The sequence below is a fragment of the Pogona vitticeps genome, chromosome Z (assembly GCF_051106095.1).
Source record: "Pogona vitticeps strain Pit_001003342236 chromosome Z, PviZW2.1, whole genome shotgun sequence".
Lineage (NCBI taxonomy): Eukaryota > Metazoa > Chordata > Lepidosauria > Squamata > Agamidae > Pogona > Pogona vitticeps.
Window position 1 is genome coordinate 1,275,384 of NC_135799.1, and position 19,540 is coordinate 1,294,923.

At 43.4% G+C, this 19,540-nt stretch overlaps 1 protein-coding gene across 1 annotated transcript; it reads left to right on the forward strand.

Moving 5' to 3' along the window:
• The first annotated feature begins 221 nt into the window (after positions 1-221).
• Positions 222-19,519, forward strand: LOC144583053 (uncharacterized). The gene is made up of 3 exons (XM_078382555.1): positions 222-327; positions 2,277-2,354; positions 17,802-19,519. Exon 3 carries the CDS (start codon positions 18,006-18,008, stop codon positions 19,185-19,187), a length of 1,182 nt encoding a protein of 393 aa, XP_078238681.1. The 5' UTR covers positions 222-327; positions 2,277-2,354; positions 17,802-18,005; the 3' UTR covers positions 19,188-19,519.
• Positions 19,520-19,540: the final 21 nt, after the last annotated feature.

Sequence of the window (19,540 nt, forward strand, 5' to 3'; positions counted from 1 at the left end):
GGGCACAGCTTCCATTTCCGGTGGGGAAGCAGGGCCGGAAGCAGCCCCCCCTTCCTCCTCTCTCACTTTAGTAGCTCTACGTTCTCCCTCCCTCCCCATCAACCTCTCACGTCCTGCTCTTCTCAGCGGCGATTGGTTGGGAGGGAAAGGGAGGCGGAGAACGCAGAGCGACTAAAGCTGTAGAGGGAGTGGGAGTGGGGCTGCTTCCGGTGCTGTTTCCCCCACCACAGGAACCGGAAGTGGAGGCCGTGCCCCTTCCTCCCTCTTTCTCCCCCCCCTTTTTTTCCTCTCTCGCTGTTTCTTTGGCGCTTCAGGATCCGGACGGAGGTGGGAGCGATTTGGGGGCCTTTATTTTTCGGGGGGGGAAGAAAGCGGTGGGGGTGGGGGTGGGGGTGGGGGTGGGGAGGCCCTAGAAAGATATTCCCCACCAAAAGGAGAAAAATACCCACTCCTCGGGGCACCCGGGCCCTCTTTGTGTGTGTGTGTGTGTGTGTGTGTCTGTGAGAGAGAGAGAGAGAGAGGGAATCTTCAGTGGGGCTTGTGTGTGTTTGTGTATCTATGGAAAGAGAGGCGGGAAGTCAGGGCGGGGGGGGCCGAGATCCAGATACTCCGAGCCCCCCCTTCCCAGCAAGGCACCCGGGTCCTCTCAGGCTCACCTCTCCCCCCCCCGTTGTGCTTGTTTTCCCTTTCTCCTCCCCCCCACAGGACCTTCTCCAGCCGTGACCCCCCCCCAGGAAACCCGTTTGGTTGAAAACTTAGGGGGGGGAGTTCCTCGAAAGCCCCAAGTGGGAATTGGGGGGCCTTTTGGGGGGGTGGAGATGGGGGAGGGGGTTGCAAGGGGGAGGGAGTGGGGGGGATAGGAGGGGGCCCAGGTAAATGGGGCTTGGAGGGGGGAGAAGAGAGGGGGTCGGCTCAGAGGGAGGGAGGGATGTGGATGATGATGATGATGTTCTATGTGGACCATCTGGCAGCCAAGGCGGATGCTGATGCCCCTGCAAGGGAGGGAAGTTCCAGGCTGAGGAATCAGGCCCTGACCCGAACCCAGACCCTCAGCGCCCCCACCCCCTTCTTCCCACCCAGAACAATTGGGGGGGGGCAGCAGAGCCCCTGGGGAGAGAGCGGCTGCCCGTTTCCTACCCTGGGAAAACTCTGTGTGTCTGTGTCCGAGTGTGTGTGGAGTCTGGTGTGAGGTTTGCTGCTGCTCATTTTGGGTTAACAATATTCCCAGGAAATTCTCTGAATCTCCTCTTGGTTTCCAGGAAGAGACTTTCTTAGAGGCAGGAAATTCAGTCATTAGATTCTTAATTACCTTAGAATTTATTCATTCTTTCATGCATTCATTCAAAATTACTTTTATCCTGCCTTTCTCCTCTTCGCTTCTTTATGTCTTTCTGCTTTCGTTGGCGCAGGGGATGGTGGTCAGCTAGATGGCCGGACCTTGGGGGCCAGAGAGGCTGAGCGAAGGGCCTCCTGGAGGGTCTTAGAAAGCAGGCGGAAGTTGTGTGTCATCATCACACAGGGGGTGCCGGACCACCACATTCTTCTGCATAGCCTCTTTCCGGGTTTTCGTTCCTCTGTGAAATAGTACGGGGAATTAATGGAAACCTGAAACAGTCCACAGGCTGAGGGTCGGGGGGGTGAACAAGAGTCCATCCCCCCCCAGCACCCCTGCCGTTCCCAGAGCGATACCATGCAAGGGAACATCCCAGAATCTGACTCCCCTTTTTGTCAAGTGACCACTCCTCCCCCAGACACAAAGCCATGGTCAGGGCTGTGAAGGGCAAAGAGCAGAAGAGGGTCTCCCGCAGAGTCCAGGGGTCCCCAACTTCATGCCTCCAGATGTTCTTGGACTGCAACTCCCAGAAGCCTTCACTTCCGCCTCTCCTGGCCAGGATTTCTGGGAGTGGAAGTCCAAGAACATCCGGAAGCCCAAGGTTGGGGGGACCCCCTGCTGTTAGACCCTCTGGACGGCTGCCTTGTGTGTGGCCACCCTTGAGACGCCCTTTGCTCTGTCTGGCTCGGCCTCCTTTTTCCAGCTGGCAAGGCGGGCACGAGATTGTGCAGCAGTTTTGGGCTATTTCCTGGCTTTTGGAATTGTGGGCATAGAAGCACACAATCCCCCCCCCACATTCATAAACCAGAGGATATTATTTAAAAGAATTGTATTCTCCAGATTGCCAGATTGTTAGCTTCTGTGCTAAGGGAAAGCTTTTAGTTTTGTCCATCCGAGAAGCCTCCAGAATGATTTGGGTTTTTTTTTTTTCTTTTCTCCCAAGGACGGGGTGAGGTTCAGCTGATGCTCTCCCGACTTTTCTCTGGACGAAAGGAGAAATCCAAAGCCTCCCTTAAAGCAGGTAAGATCTCTTTCATTCTTTGAGATCAGATGCGACACTGTGTTTGTTTATTTATTAAATGATAACTCTATGATTAGCAGGATGCAAGACATTGTAAAGCTTAGATCAGTATTTCAGAGAATTTTAGCCCAGTCGCTGGAACCATCGGGAGCGTTTGTAGGGCGCCTTCTACCCGACCTTCCATGGTGCCTGGTGAGGGCCAGAGGGGCCACCGAGATGGGCCTGACAGTGCAAAGGAGACTGAGATGGTGTGAAATGACAGGTTTTGAAGCGTTCTCCCCCAAGTTCTTCAGTCCTGGTGGAACAGAACTCTCAAACAAATAGTTCCTTCCACTCGTCCGTTTCCAAACATACAGACAGAGATAGAGTGAGACCAACTAGCAGCCTCTCTGTCTCTGAGGAAATGGGAGCTCTCAGAGCAGTTGAGTTCAGGATGGCATAAGCTCTCAAACTGAACCAAATGGTGCATGTCTTCCTCCTCGTTTATATCCACATCAGCCCCCGACAAATTACATTACATCGTTCTCTTACACCTTCCATCGTCTGCTGATACAGGATGAGTTCCCAGTTTTCTTGACTAGTTGCACCTGCCGTGCTAACTCTGTTTCAGTTAACAAATTTTGACCTCATGACAGTATCTGTGAGCTATTGCTGCCTCCTAGAAGGCTAGCAACGCCAGGAACAGAGAAAAGTTAGAATCCATTTCACCCCTTCATGAACTGAGTGAGTCAGTCCCAGTCAGGCTGTGAAACTGGACTTCTTTCTTTAAGTCTGTCCCCTATGAAAAAGGAACTTTAAAAAAAAATGTAGCTTGTAATTAAGCAAATAAATGACTCAATTATGGTAACGTATGGCCAATTATCTGGTAGCTAGGTAACAATATCAAACTATTCTGCTCAAAAGACCAGACTTCCAATTCTTAAGCAAAAACACATTTATTAGAAAAATAAAGAAAAATTAGTTTATTGTAAAAGCATAGATGATAGAAAGAACATTTCCATTCATAAGTATCAGAACTCCTATCAAAACCCTGCTATCAAATCAAAACTCTAAGCAAACAGAAAGGCTAGGCCTCTCCTCTAAGTTAAAAAATAAACTACATTCTTCCTCAGTCCAAGGATTCCATAGTCCATCAGAAACAGGTAAATCCATAAAGGGTAAAGTCCTTCTCCAAAGGAACAGTAATCCATAAGTAATCCATCCATATGACATGTCAGGTATCCATTTTACATATCAGGCATACATCCCATTTCCAATGTTCATGTCCATATCCAAAATCCATGTGCTTTCTCTCTGTAAGACTCCATTTTTACAACTTACAAGATATTACCCCTCCTCCTTCTTCCTGACGTAACCCACCAATCAGGATAGAGGAAACGGTGTTAGTCTCTGCCTCAGTTTCTCACAAGATCCAGGTGTTATTTACAGATTGCTGGTTGGAATATTATGGCTACGAATGTCCTTCTTCTCTGCGGCCTGTGATAAGCTTGGCAACGCAGAGATGAAAACTGCTACTAGTACTTTTCCAGCACAGACCGTTTTATTAATTCAAAATGGATTCTCTATTGCTAAACTCATAACTACAAAACCCATTACTGTAGCATATTATAACTTCAAAAACACATCTCATCACAGTATCCAAACGGTGACATGAAATCCCCATATGCTGTGAGACTGTCCTGTCGACTTCATTCTGTCGTCGATTAAGTAACTCCCAACCAACCCAGTTTTGGAGGCCTCTGGTTTGTGAAAGCAAGCACACACTGTGAGATTCCTGGCTATGTGGGGGTTTCAACCCGGGTTGCGTGAGTCCCAGTTTTACTGTCTATAGCAGAGCCTCTCTGAACATGTGCAGAGTGTTTTTCTTTTGGTTCCCAGTCCTGCTTGGCTCAACCTTGTGGTCACCAAGAGCAGGTGCTGTTGGTGAGATTCCAACCCTGGACAGCCTAGCATGGGGCCTCCCCGGAATTTCTCCTTTCCTCTTTTGGGATCCAAGAGGGTGAAGTGAAGAGTTCACTCCTGAATGAGGGGATTTTTGGAGAGGGAAAGACAGTTACAGTTACAGTTTTTGCAGGATTGATGCTGTCCTAGGAGAACACCCACCAACCTTCTTCCTGTCTCTCCTTGGCCTCTTCCTGCGACGACCAAGGCAGGGTCTCCCCTGGCCAGGTGTGGAGCCTCAGCTGCCCTTGAAAGGAAGGGAAGGGAAAGCCGGAGACCCAAGGAGGAGGGAGGCGTGCGGTCTCTTCCTCGAGAAGGGCTCCTGCCGGGAGGCTCTGACAGGGAAGAGGGAAGCTTTGCACAGCCTCTGGAAAGAAACTTAAGAGGTGGGGAGATTGCAGGGTGTGGGTGTGGGCGTTTGTGCATTTATCGGGCTACAGGCATGGATTTTAGAGAAGGTGCCACTTGCTTTAAGCAAGTGATAGATGGAGCACGTACATACACACACATACATATATACACACATACAAACGTACATACATAAATGTGGGTTGAGGATTACTCTTCCAAGGTTCCCACATTTAAAAAAAAAATTGCCAAGATCTTTGTCCATCATTTCCCTAGAACTTATTGAATCTCTTGCAGAAACATCATTGAAATAATGTTTGAGGATGATGGTCTTTGGTCATAAGGAGAGGACATTGAGGGAAAATGTTTCCATTTTGAATCCCAGTGTCAGATCAAGGGGTGAAAGATTCACAGAGACAGAGAGTATAGGATCCGATGGACCTCCATTATTGAAAAGAAAATCACAAAGAGAAAATAGAGGATACAAATGACAATACACACCATCCCATGAGCTCAAATTAACCCACATTACTCACGTCCACCTTTCTCCACCTCTTGCCACCTTTCCCTTAGGGACTAGGTTAGAGTTAGGGTTAGGATGATGGTTATTTTTGCATTTTTAGCACCCTGTTTCTCTCCAAAAGCACATGGCTCTTACTAGTTTCCAGTATCCATCTCCTAATTTTTATTTCACTGGTCCATTGTCATCAATGGCCACATTCCACATTTTTCTATACCGTTCCTCAAGGTTAATTTGATAATCGCTTTTCCTGTTCCTTGCAAAGATGAGCCTTGCCATAGGCACCATTTAATAGCTAATTCCTTTTCTTCTTTCTTCCCTTGGTTATTAACCATATTCAATAAGGCAATCATGGATTCAATCGAGTTTTTTCCCTAATCTCCTATAAAACACCTCCAGCACAGAGATGATGCATTATTATTTAATATATTCAATGCCACCGGAATTAAGTGCCATCTCCATTTTACTCTATAGCAATTTTCTTTTACCCTTATGCTTCATAATTCTGTTATTACTGCGAAGAGTGAGATTCGCAGCTTGGGGATCTATCTGGACCAGGCGCTCACCATGGAAACACAGGTGGCGTCTGTGGTCCGCTCCACCTATTTTCATCTTTGACAGATTACCCTATCTTTATGTCGAGATTAGACCACTGTAATGCTCTCTACGTGTGGCTACCTTTGAGATTGATGCGGAAACTCCGAATGGCACGGAATGCGGTGGCCAGACTTCTTAGTGGGGTGAGGAAACACCAACACATCACTCCCACCCTGGCCGCCTTGCACTGGCTGCCCGTTCGGTTCCACGTTGGTTTCAAAGTGTTAATGATTACATACAAAGCCCTAAATGGTTTAGGACCTCGATACTTGGCCGGAGACCTCCTCCCACCTAGCTCTACTCGTATCACCCGTTCTAGTCAGGAGGGGCGCCTGAGGAGCCTAAGGCCGAGGGAGGTCCAGAAAGAAAGGACGAGACACCAGGCCTTCTTGGCAGTGGCCCCTCGACTTTGGAACAGCTTGCCATCAGAGATCCGTTTGGCCCCCTCGCTGGGCATTTTTAAAAACCAAGACCTGGTTATTCAGACAGGCCTTCCCTCCGGGCACTATTTAAATTTCTTTTTATTCTCTCCATCTTAAATTAGTATCTACAGTATGTGTTGTTAACTGCTAATATATTTACTTTGTGTTCTGTGAGCCGCCCAGAGTAGACTATGTCTAGATGGGTGGCATAGAAGTTCAATAAATAAATACATAAATAAATAATAAAATAAATATTCCATGTTTTACTCCAATCTTTCCCTTCAGTTTCTTTAACCATGTCTTCCTTTTAACACCTGGGGGTTTATATTCTGCCTCTTCTCTCGGTTTGCACATTTCACTTACAATCTCCTTTCTATTTTTCATTGCTTCTAACTTCAGTCTTTTTTAATAGTTTCCTCAAATTTCACATTTTTTCTACTTTCTTCCTTTTCCATTCTTTTGCCCATTTTCCTAACTAAACTATTTTTAGTCATGAAATCCTCCCTTCTCCCACCAGCTTCCCTATTTGATTGCTATCTTGTATCCGCTTCATCCAATCTTTTATACACCCATTTAATAATTTATGGAAAATGTCTCAACCACTTTGGTCAGAGGGGTTAATCATCACTTGCCATTCTTGTCAGTAATCTTTATTGGTAACATCCAGAATAGGAAATTTAATTTAAGGATCTCTTTCCTGTTAAGTAATGCAACAGCTTGGGCCCAGGCTCCCTGAAGGACGGTATCTCCCTATATGCGCCTTCTTGGGGATTAAGATCAGGAGAAAGGGCCCTCCTCTCAGCCCCATTGCCAGGCCAAGGACAGCTGATGGGAACACGGGAGAGGAGGGCCTTCTCGGTGGCAGCCCTCAGGCCATGGCACGCTCTCCCTCGGGAGATCAGGAAAGGGACCTTCCCTGTTTATCCTTCCGAAAAAAGCTAAAGACCCATCTCTTCAGGCAGGCTTTTAACAATTATGAATCCCTGCACCCCATTTAAGCAGATAATACTATTTTTTTCCTGTTTTAATATTTTAATTATATTTTAAATCATATATTGTTTAATTTTTAATTTTTATTTATTTATTTATTTGATTTATTTGATTTATACCCCGCCTATCTGGTCTACTCAACCACTCTAGGCGGCTTACAGTATAGGATAAAACAATAAAACACAAGAACATTACATAATCATTTGATACAGTTACAATAAAATAGAGTGAGAATAAAATAAGAAGGAATAGAAAAGAAATCAGCTACAGTGGTGCCTCGAATAGCGAGCACCTCTATTAATGAAAAAACCGAATAGCGATGTGGTTCTCAGGGCATTTTTTCACTTTGATTAGCCATTTTTCCTATGGGTGATTATCAAATGGTTTCAATGCATTTCAATGGAGGAACCACAGTTCGTGTTCGCTATTTCTTAAACGGTTTAAAATTAAGGTTTCCAGTTTGAAATGTTTGAGATTGTAAAGTGCACTTATTAAATCCTTTGTTAACCCAATTTGACCTTGTTCTGATCCTTATTTAATTTGTTGTTGATTTTTTTTCCGTGTTGAGATGCACTGAATAGGTTTCAATGCATTTCAATCGGGGAACCGTGTTTTGAATAGCGAGGTTTCCTATGGAGATTTTCCATTAGCGACGGCAATTCGTTCCTATTGGAATGGATTAGCCGGCTTTCAATGCATTTCAATGGGAAACCATGTTTTGAATAGCGAAGAAATTCAATAGTGATGTTTTTTGCGGAACGGATTAACATCGCTATTCGAGGCACCACTGTATTGACTGGAGGGAAGGCCTGGATGTACAACCATGTTTTTAATTGGGTTTTAAACATTCCCAGCATAGGGAAGGCTGAAGGGAGGTTGTTCCAGAGGCGAGAAGCCACCACCGAGAAGGCCCAGTTTCGTGTCTTTTCCTTCCAGGCCTCTCTCAGTGTCAGGCTCCTCAGCCTCACCTCCTGACTCATGCGGGTGATCCGCGTAGACCTTGGTGGGAGCAGGCATTCCGCCAAATATTGAGGTCCTAAACCGTTTAGGACCTTGTAAGTAAGCATTAAGACTTTGAAGTCGACGCGGAAACGAATGGGCAGCCAATGCAATGCAGCCAGAGTTGGAGAAATATGTTGGTATTTTCTCACTCCAGTGAGGAGTCTGGCCGCCGCATTCTGCACCACCTGAAGTTTCCACATCAGCCTCAAAGGCAGCCCCATGTAAAGCACATTACAGTGGTCTAATCTTGAGATTAGGAGCGCATGCACCAAGGTAGTGAGTGCCCCCGTGTCGAGATAGGGCCACAGCCGGGCAATCCACCATAGTTGAAAAAAGACAGTGTGGACTACCGATGCCACCTGCGTTTCCATGGTGAGTGTCGGGTCCAGATGTACGCCCAGGCTGCGGACCCCACTCTTCATGGCCAGCGTCAACCCCCCAAACATGAGAGAATCACCCAAACCGTCAACCACGGGGCCACCCACCCTCAGAACCTCCATCTTGTCCGGATTCAGCCTCAGCCCATTTTCCTGCATCCATTGCAGTACGGTCCCCAGGCAGCGCTGTAGGGACAGGACGGCATCACCTGCAGTTGGTGAAAAGGAAATATATAGCTGGGTGTCATCGGCATATTGATGACACGAAGCCCCACAGACCCCTGATGACCCCTCCCAGCGGCCTAATGTAGATGTAAAACAGCATTGGGGAGATAATCGAACCCCACAATTGAGACTCCACGGGGCCGAGACCCTCTCCCCAAGTTGCACTCTCTGGGGACGGTCCCCCAAGAAGGAACGGAACCAGGCGAGTGCCAAGCCACCAATTCCCAACTCGGAGAGCCTACCCAGGAGGATAGTGTGGTCGACGGTATCAAAGGCCGCTGAGATGTCGAGGAGGACCAGCAGAGACATTTTATCCCTGTCGGCCTCCCTCAACAGGTCATCACACAGGGCGACCAATGCCGTCTCTGTACCGTGGTGTGGCCTGAAGCCCGACTGGAATGGATCCAGGGCATCTGTTTCATCCAAGTGAGCCTGAAGCTGATCAGCCACCACCCTCTCGACCACTTTGCTCATGAAAGAAACATTGGCGACGGCCCTGTAGTTGCCAATTTCGTCCAATAATTTGTATTCTAATATTTAACTTACAGTGTTTTTAACAGTGTGACTTAATGTTCTGAGCTGCTTTGGGTCCCTCAGTAGTGCTTATATCAGAGTGGCACAGTTTTTTAGCAGCGCCTGTTTCCGAAGCCCCTTGTTCCAGTCCCAGCAGTCAAGAAAATCAGGCAGAGAGACTAGACTTCTAGCAACTAAGTCTATTGCCATTTATAAAAATCAGCAACGGCGTAAAAGTCCACAACCTTCTCCATGAGCCAAGAGAAAGAAGTCATGACCCAGTGGCCATATAGACTATCCCACACTGTCCAGTCGGTGGTCAGAGACCTGACATCATCTTCACTCTTAAGTTGTTTATTCCGGTGTCCTTGTCGAGCACTTTCTGTCACAGATCTCTGTGCTGAGTGTTCATGGCTGTAAAATTCAGGTTTTGTTTTATTTGGTTTATTTTATATAACCTGACAGTGTGAATGTGGGATATTGTGCTTCTGTGGCCACGATTTTAAAAAAAAAGGTCCAGTGTGTTGCCAGCAGGGGAAAAATTTGCCAGGTTCCCCACAGGAAAGGGCAGCTTGAATATTGACAGCAGGACTGGGAGCAGTGAAGATGGTCTACCCAGGACACCCTCTCTTCTGCTCCCTGCCATCCACACTTGCTAAAAAACAGCCCTGACCTTTGCCTTGGGTTTGGGAGAGTAGCGGTGGACTGTCAGACTGTCAGCTTCTGGGATTTCCCCTTGTGGGATGTCGCTCTGTGAATGGTAATAGTGCTGGGACTCCTGCTCTACCCCTTGATCTCTTGGCCGCCGGAGTGTCTCTGGGTTCCATGGTTTCCCCTACTATTTCACACCATTACAGGACAGGGGATACCTGGCTCAGCAGTACTAGGAGCGAGAAGGACCTTGGAATCATCTTAGGTCACAAGCCAACAGTGTGATGTGGCTGCAAAAAAGGCCAATGCTATTAAGGCTGCATTAAGAGAGGGAGCCCCTTCACGGATTGCTGCCCCCTTCACGGATTGCTGCCTTTTCGTGGCGAAGGGGCTTGAGTAACTCAGGGAAGCTATGGGCTATGCCGTGCAGGGACACCCAAGACGGACAGGTCTGGAATGTAAGATCTTGGAAAGCTGGATGTAGTCAAACACAAGATGGCAAGAATAAACATTGAAATCCTCGGTGTCAGTGAACTAAAATGGACGGGAATGGGCAAATTATCATGTCTACTATTGTGGGCAAGAATCCAGTAGAAGGAATGAAGTAGCCCTCATAGTCAACAAAAGAGTGGGAAAAGCTGTAATGGGATATAATCTCAAAAATGACAGATGTCAATACGAATCCAAGGTTTTTCCTATAGTGATGTATGGAAGTGAGAGCTGGACCATAAAGAAAGCTGCCCGCCGAAGAATTGATGTTTTTGAATTGTGATGCTGGAGGAGGCACTTGAGAGTCCCCTGGACTGCAAGGAGAACAATCCTACCATGTCCATCTTTGCACAAAATGTTCCTTTAATATCTCCAATTTTCCTAAACAGATCTGTTTTTTCCTTTTCTATTGTTTTCCACTATTTCTATGCACTGTTCATTTAAGAAGGCCCTCTTGTGATGAGAGGGGGGTGGAGCTACAAACAGCGAGGCAGCAAGGAATCTGGACTCTCCAGATTTCTGCTGCATGCTGTGAATCCAGACTCTCCCCAAGAAATTGGAGGGCAGGGAAGGCTAGGAGAAGCCCACCCTGAGTCGCAGGAGAGCAGAGATCTTCTGGGGGGTGGAAAGCAACCACCTCTCAGATCACTCCTTCAGACAAAGGATTCCATCAACGCCATTTTCTAATGTCGTCCTAGCTGTGAAGCTCCACGACAGGAAGGAAGCATGAAGATTTACGAATGACTGCATTAACAAGGACTAATTGGTTTCAACATCGCCTCTGTAAGTACAAAATAAACTTAAGCGGCTGATTTCAAAGAAGATAGTGTAACCTTGGAAGCGGCAAACAAGCTTTGAACCCAGACAGATCGGTATTTTATTACTGCATCACGCCTGGAAAACAGAAACTGGAACTGACAAGGATAGAGACAGACTTTTGCTTTTTATCCCCTGTCCTCGGTGGTAACAACTCACAGCTTTTCTTCTTCTTCTTCTTCTTCTTCTTCTTCTTCTTCTTCTTCTTCTTCTTCTTCTTCTTCTTCTTCTTCTTCTAATAAGAATAAGAATAATAATGATAATAATAATAATAATAATAATAATAATAATAATAATAATAATAATAATAATAAATAATAGTAATAATAGTAATAATAGTAATAATAGTAATAGGTTTAAGGAGACAAGATGCTGCAAGAGGTGGATTCGAACTTAATGGAAGTTTTATTATGACTGAATTTACAATCTACAATTGAAGTTACTGTATTTGGTGAAAGCTGGAGTCTGGGATAGTATAAATCATTAGCTTTGCTGAGGATCTGACTTTTATTACATAAGTGCTTTATGGCTCTGGGCTAGAAGAAGCAAACAAGCTGTGTTGGGGGCTATTTTCTTTATAATAGGGAATGTTTCTTCAAATGAGGTGCATATCTCGAAATTACAAAGCTTCTTTGTTCATCTACTTTGCAACCATGATGGATTTAACAGAAGACATAATAAATGCCTTTCAGAACTTACAAAGGAACATTCTGAATCATTTTGAAATTCAGTTTTTTGAACTCCAGACTGTGCTTTCGGATATGAAGGAAACAACAGAGCTTTGGGAATTTTCGTCAGAACAGCGTATTGAAACAGAAGCAGATCAGCCCACTATAGCAGCACAAGAAAGAGTGACTTTATTTGTTTTTAAAAATGGGGGTAAAATCTTTAAAAAGGAGGTTAGGAAAACTGATTTGTATTGTGAGAAAGAGGTCCTGGTGGGTGAAAAAGAGATGTGTCCTAACTCGATGGGTGAATTTGCAAAACAAAGAAGCAAAAAGGCAAGGCTGAAAGGGAAACAAAATGATTACAGATCAGACATTGCTTGGCTTCAAAGGCAGAACATGATGAGCCCACCAAATGAGAGAGAAAATAGCCTAATAGGGTTCCATAGATGGCATTTCAAAACTAGTAAAAAAGGAGCCAATCTAATTTTAGGTTTATAATGTTATAAATAAAAGGGAAAATGTTAATTGATGAATATAACAACAAAGTAATTTTGATTATGTTGGAGATAAACAATTAAGAATTATTAATTATACAATCTGAAATATTTATGATGAATATAATATTAGAAATTGTGGACTTTATGGTACACTTTAAGATGCAATTTAACTTTAGGTTAATAATGCCATAAGAGATCTGGAATAGCTGGCCTGTGTATAGAGTTAAGATTTATAAACTAAAAAAGGAGGAACGTTACCTGATGAATATAATAGAAATTATGGATTTGAGAATTTTTATCTATATAATCTGAAATATCTATGATGAACACAAGATTAGACTGTAAAGCTTTTACTTAGAGAAACATAATATGAATTATAAGAATGTAACCTTAGATTTATTATGTTATAAGTGATTTGGAATTCCTGGCCGTGCAATGGAGTTAAGATTTATAAAATATAAAAGGGTGAATGTTATTTGATGATTATAAAAACCAAATTATAAATTTGAGGGGCACACATATGTACACAAAATGGATGTGATTTATATATTGCAAGTAATTTCTACTATGTTTGGAGTCAAATGGCAATTAAGAATTTCCAATTATGTAATCTGAAATGTCTATGATGAATATAACATTAGAAACTGTTGAGTCTAAGGCACGTAGTCTGAGAAACAAAATATATACAAACTGTAACATGATTGAATATATCAGGTGAGAGACATTTAATATCCCTACTTTTTGAAAGACTGATGATGATATTTGAAAATATATGAAATTGATGATGATATATGAAATACTGATATGAAATACATGTATGTATAGATGTATATTAGAGTGAACATAGTACTAGAGATTACTTAATTATAGTATAAAGCATTAACATGGAGATATTAAGCACATATGAATTATAATATGATTAAGTAGCCAATATTAGATAAATATATTTTGTGGTGTTTTTTATCTTTGCTGAAATGCGGATTTCTCATGATAGTAAAATATTGATATTCTGAGACATAATTGGTTAGCCAAGGATGTAAGAGGAATTATCTTAAAAATCAATCATTAGAATTACTATAACTTTAGGATGACTCACATCTCAAGCAAATTTTTAAGAGCAATAAGGCTGATGCAGTCAGATTTATATAATGGATAATATTGTATGAAATGCCTCCACCCTGCCTATATGTGGGGTTTTGTTGTTTTCTCTCTCTCTCTCTCTCTCTCTCTCTCTCTCTCTCTCTCTGTGTGTGTGTGTGTGTTTGTATTTATTACTTTTGCTTGTTTTGTGTGATCTCTGTTAGGTTTGTACGTCTATAGTGTGATAAAATAAAAAATATTTTTAAAAAAGGCCCTCTTGTCTCTCCTTGCTATTCTTTGGAAGTCTGCATTCAGTTTTCTGTAACTTTCCCTATCTCCCTTGCATTTTGTTTCTCTTCTCTGCTATTTGTAAGGCCTCGTTGGACAGCCACTTTGCTTTCTTGCATTTCCTTTTCTTTGGGATGGTTTTTGTTGCTGCCTCCTGTACAATGCTACGAGCCTCTATCCAAAGTTCTTCAGACACTCTGTCCACCAAATCGAGTCCCTTAATTCTGTCCTTCACTTCCACTGTGTATTAGTAAGGAATTTGGTTTAGATTATACCTGAGTAGCCCAGTGGTTTTTCCTACTCTCTTCAGTTTAAGCTTGAATTTTGCTATGAGAAGCTGATGATCAGAGCCACAATCAGCTCCAGGTCTTGTTTTTGCTGACTGTATAGAGCTTCTCCATCTTTGGCTGCAGAGAATGTAATCAATCTGATTTTGGTATTGCCCATCTGGTGATTTCCATGTATAGAGTCGCCTCTTGTGTTGTTGGAAAAGAGTGTTTGTGATGACCTGCTTGTTCTCTTGACAAAACTCTATTAGCCTTTGCCCTGTTTTGTTTTGAACTCCAAGCCCAAACTTCCCTGTTGTTCCTTTTATCTCTTGACTCCCTACTTTAGGATTCCAAACCCCTATAATGAGAAGAACATCTTTCTTTGGTGTCAGTTCTAGAAGGTGTTGTAAATCTTCATAAAATTTCAGTCTCCTCAGCATTGGTGGTTGGTGCATAAACCTGGATGACTGTGATGTTGAAAGGTCTGCCTTGGATTCGTATTTAAATCATTATATCATTTTGACATTATATCCCATTACAGCTTTTCCCACTCTTTTGTTGACTATGAGGGCTACTCCATGTTTTCTAGAGGATTCTTGCCCACAGAAGTAGATATGATAATAGTCTAAACTGAATTCGCCCATTCCTGTCCACATTTGTTCACTTACTGCCAGGATGTCAATGTTTAGTCTTGCCGTCTCGTGTTTGACTGCATCCAGCTTACCAAGGTTCGTAGATCTTAGATTCCAGGTTCCTATGCAGTATTTTTCTTTGCAGCATCGGACCTTCCTTTCACATCCACAGCTCAGTGTCCTTTCGGCTTTGGCCCAACCACTTCATTAGCTCTGGAGCTACTTGTACTTGTCCTCTGCTCTTCCTCAGTAACATGTTGGACACTTTCCAACTTAAGGGGCCCATCTTCCAGCATCATATCTTTTAACCTTTTGTTTCTGTTCATGGGGTTTTCTTGGCAAAGATGTGGCTTGCCAATTCATACTCTATGGATTGTGTTTAGTCAGAACTCTCCACTATGACTTGTCTGTCTTGGGTGTCCCTGCACGGCATAGCCCGTAGCTTCCCTGAGTTACTCAAGCCCCTTCCCCACAACAAGGCAGCAATCCATGAAGGGGTTGTAATATTATATCTTCTTTCATTCTTGGTAGGGTTTAACTTATCTTCCTCTTCATCCCTTAACATTTATCTTTATTTATCAAGACTTTAAACCATTCCATTTTAGCATCACATCTCCATTTGGTCCCATACTCTGAGGACATACCCTAGCAAAGCAACACCCAATAGTAACAGATCCTCAAACTTTAACTATTTTCCTTTTAAAAAAAAACTAGCCCAAAAACCCTCACCATTGTCAGGTTGGGGAAACAACCTGAATAGAATTGTTAAATCAAGTTTGTAAAATGACCATAAGTATTGTCAGAATCAGAAGTGTAAAGTAAAGCAAAGCTTGAATATACACAGCTGAGGTGATTGTTACAGCTGTGAATGTAAACGTAGGATTGGACAATACTAGGATAAAATTAGCAGCACTAGGACACACAATCTGTGGGTTGTTGTGGATTGTTGCTGGTGATACTGTTGGAGAAACTGTAGAGAAGAATCGTATTGTTCCTGTTGCTGAGAATCCTGGTGGAAGCCGTGTCTACGTGCTTGATAAGAGAAGGAACTCTGGCAAGCTGGAAGGAACTTATGGTATTCAACTACTGAACTTATTTAAATGACTTTGTTACTGATATATGCACTAAAACTCTGTGAAAACTACTGTGCATTATTTTGGAACTGAAAACTTGCCTGTATATATTGTTCATAATAGAATATCTACTACAGTGGGGTCTCTACTTAAGAACTTAATCCGTATTGGAAGCTGGTTCTCAAGTTGAAAAGTTCTTATGTTGAATCTGCATTTCCCATAGGAATGCATTGAAAACCATTTAATCCGTATCTGCTCTTTTCCGTCCATAGAAACTACAGTGGAACCTCTACTGAAGAACTTAATCCGTTTTGGAATGGCGTTCTTAAGTTGAAACGTTCTTAAGTTGAAGCAAAATTTCCCATAGGAATGGACTGAAAACCAATTAATCCGTTCTGGCTGGGTTTTTTTTGTTTTTGTTATGTAGAGGTGCGTTCGTACATTGAAGCATTAGTTCCCATAGGAACTAATGCAAAGCTGGTTAATACATACTCTACCACTAGGGGGAGATTTTTTTTAACCTAAGATGACCTAAGGTTAAAAAAAGAACAGGAAAGGTTTTTTTTTTCCCTGTTCTTATCTTGGATTTCTGTTCTCAAGTAGAAGCAAAATTTAGCAAATGGAGCTGTTCTTAAGTTGGATTGTTCTTAAGTAGAGACGTTCTTAAGTAGAGACCCCACTGTATCAACACTATCCTTGTGCCTGGTGTATTCATAATCTCAGTGAAGATCTTATTTGGCTATCATACTTTGGTGTTCAGCTGGATTCTGCTACTCTGTCAACCGTTATATTTAATAATATTCCTCCCTCTTTTTGGCATGATCCTACCTGGCCGCAGGTAAGTGCAAAGTCCTGCACCTTGGAAAAAGAAACCAATTGCTCAATTACAAGATGGGGGATACTTAGCTCAGCAAAATTACAAGTGAGAGGGATGTTGGAATTGTTGTAGATCGCAAGCTAAATGTGAGCCAACAGTGGCTTTTTTATTAATCCAGGTTTTCCAACTCTTCCTTCACTTTCTCCTTTCATGGGTTCACCATTTTGAATTCATTTATGGACTTGCAATGCCTTTAAATTGAGTACAGTGGTGCCTCACATAGCGATGATAATCGGTGCAGCAAAACTCGCTGCAAAGTGATTTCGTCGCTATGTGATATTAAAAAGCCCATATGAATGCATTGAAACCCCTTCAATGCATTCCTATGGGCTAAAATCCTCCATACGGCAGCCATTTTTGCTGCCCGGTAAGCGAGGAATCCATCCCAGAAAACACTGGGTGGCCATTTTTTTTACGTGGCGGTCATTTTGGAACCACCGATCAGCTGGTAAAAAATCATCACTTTGCGATGATCGGTAAGCGAAACAGGGTACCGATCATCACAAAGTGATTTTCCCCATAGGGAACATCGCAAAGCGATCACAAAAAGTTAATTGCTATGTGATTTCGTCATTAAACGGGGCACCCGTTAAGCAAGACACCACTGTACTGTACTGTGGAGGAAATTTGCAAGTAAACCATGGAACTTTTCCTGTAAAACCTCAATTCTAATCAAATCCTATCCTTGTATTTCTGAGTAAGCTGGTTGGATAGCTCTGTGGTTTAAATATTTGGTTCCAGAACCAGAGGTTCACTGCTCTGTCTCCCATGGGTAAGGTCAGCCTGTGTGGCCCTTGGGAAACTGCAGGGTCCCAGAAACAGGGAATGGGGAATGACTTTTGAGTATTCTCTACCTAGAAACCCCCCCCCCAAAAGGGTTGCCATCAGTCAGAATTGACTTTATGGCCCATGATTAATATTTCAGATAGTGGTTAATATTAATCAACTACAATATATTTTCCCATCCCTGTCCCTTTGGAAGTATCAGTTCAGGCAAGGTGAGTCCATGCTGTTTGCACAATACGGCTAATTTTTCAAATGTTGCCTGTAAAGCCTTCAGGAGACATATGCCTTTCAAAGGAGTCAAAGACAGAGCAAGCTCTTTGGTTTGACCTCCAGTTAGTTTCTGCTCTGTGCTATATTCTCAAAATATCTTCTTTGTTCTCTATCAGGTAACAAACTCGATGGCCAGAATTATTGAGAGCCACTTCTTCTGGCCCTGAAAAGAGTCAAGTGTGAAGCCAGGAAGAAAAGCATGGAAAAACCCATGAGCTAAAACAGAAATGGCTTAAACTCCTGAAGTGTGAAGACAGCGTCAGACCAGTGCTGCTAGTTCAGATTAAAGAACTCACCCTGGGGAGAAATCATACAAAAACATGGAATGTGAAAAGAATTTCAGCAGGAGAAGAAATCTGCGTTCACATCAAACTCACACAGGGAAGAAACTGTACAAATGCATGGAATGTGGAAAGAGCTTTTGTGAGAATGGTCAGCTTGGGAGACATCAAAGGACCCACACTGGGGAGAAACCACATAAATGCATGGAATGTGGAAAGAGCTTTAGTCACAATAGTCATCTTAGGGTACATCAAAGGACCCACACTGGGGAGAAACCACATAAATGCATGGGATGTGGAAAGAGCTTTAGTCGGAATGGTGACCTTAGATTACATCAAAGGACCCATACTGGGGAAAAGCCACATAAATGCATGGAATGCGGAAAGAGCTTTAGTCAGAGTGGTCATCTTAGTGTACATCAAAGGACCCATACTGGGGAGAAACCACATAAATGCATGGGATGTGGAAAGAGCTTTAGTCAGAGTGGTCATCTTAGTGTACATCAAAGGACCCACACTGGGGAGAAACCACATAAATGCATGGAATGTGGAAAGAGCTTTAGTCAGAGTGGTCAGCTTAGGAGACATCAAAGGACCCACACTGGGGAGAAACCACATAAATGCATGGAATGTGGAAAGAGCTTTAGTCGGAATGGTGACCTTAGATTACATCAAAGGACCCACACTGGGGAAAAGCCACATAAATGCATGGAATGCGGAAAGAGCTTTAGTCGCAGTGATTCCTTTAGGTTACATCAAAGGACCCACACTGGGGAGAAACCACATAAATGCATGGAATGTGGAAAGAGCTTTAGTCACAGTGTTAACCTTACGTTACATCAAAGGACCCACACTGGAGAAAAACCACATAAATGCATGGAATGTGGAAAGAGCTTTAGTCACAGTGGTGCCCTTAGGTTACATCAAAGGACCCACACTGGGGAGAAACCGCATAAATGCATGGAATGTGGAAAGAGCTTTAGTCAGAGTGGTCAGCTTAGGGTACATCAAAGGACCCACACTGGGGAGAAACCACATAAGTGCATGGAATGTGGAAAGAGCTTTAGTCGGAATGGTGACCTTAGAGTACATCAAAGGACCCACACTGGGGAGAAACCACATAAATGCATGGAATGTGGAAACAGCTTTAGTCAGAGTGGTCATCTTAGGTTACATCAAAGGACCCACACTAGGAACCTTCAGGATCTGTCCTTCCAGTGAGCACTCAGGGTTGATTTCCTTCAGAATGGATAGGTTTGTTCTCCGTGCAGTCTACTAGACTCTCAAGAGCCTTCTCCAGCACCACAGTTCAAAAGCAACAATTCTTTGCCTGTCAGCTTTATGGTCCAGCTCTCACTTCCCTACATCAGTACAGGAAAAACTATAGCTTCGACTACTCGGACTTTGGTCGGCAAGGTGATGTCTCTGCTTTTTAAGATGCTGTCTAGGTTTATAATTGCTTTCCTCGCAAGTAGCAGGTGTCTTTTAATTTTGTGGCTGCTGTCGCCATCTGCAGCAATCATAGAGCCCAATAAAGAACAATTTGTCATTGCCTCTGTATCTTCCCCTTCTAT

Bases quoted from the DNA above. Each gene is read 5' to 3' on its own strand.
- LOC144583053 (XM_078382555.1), top strand. From the start codon at position 18,006: ATGGAATGTGAAAAGAATTTCAGCAGGAGAAGAAATCTGCGTTCACAT.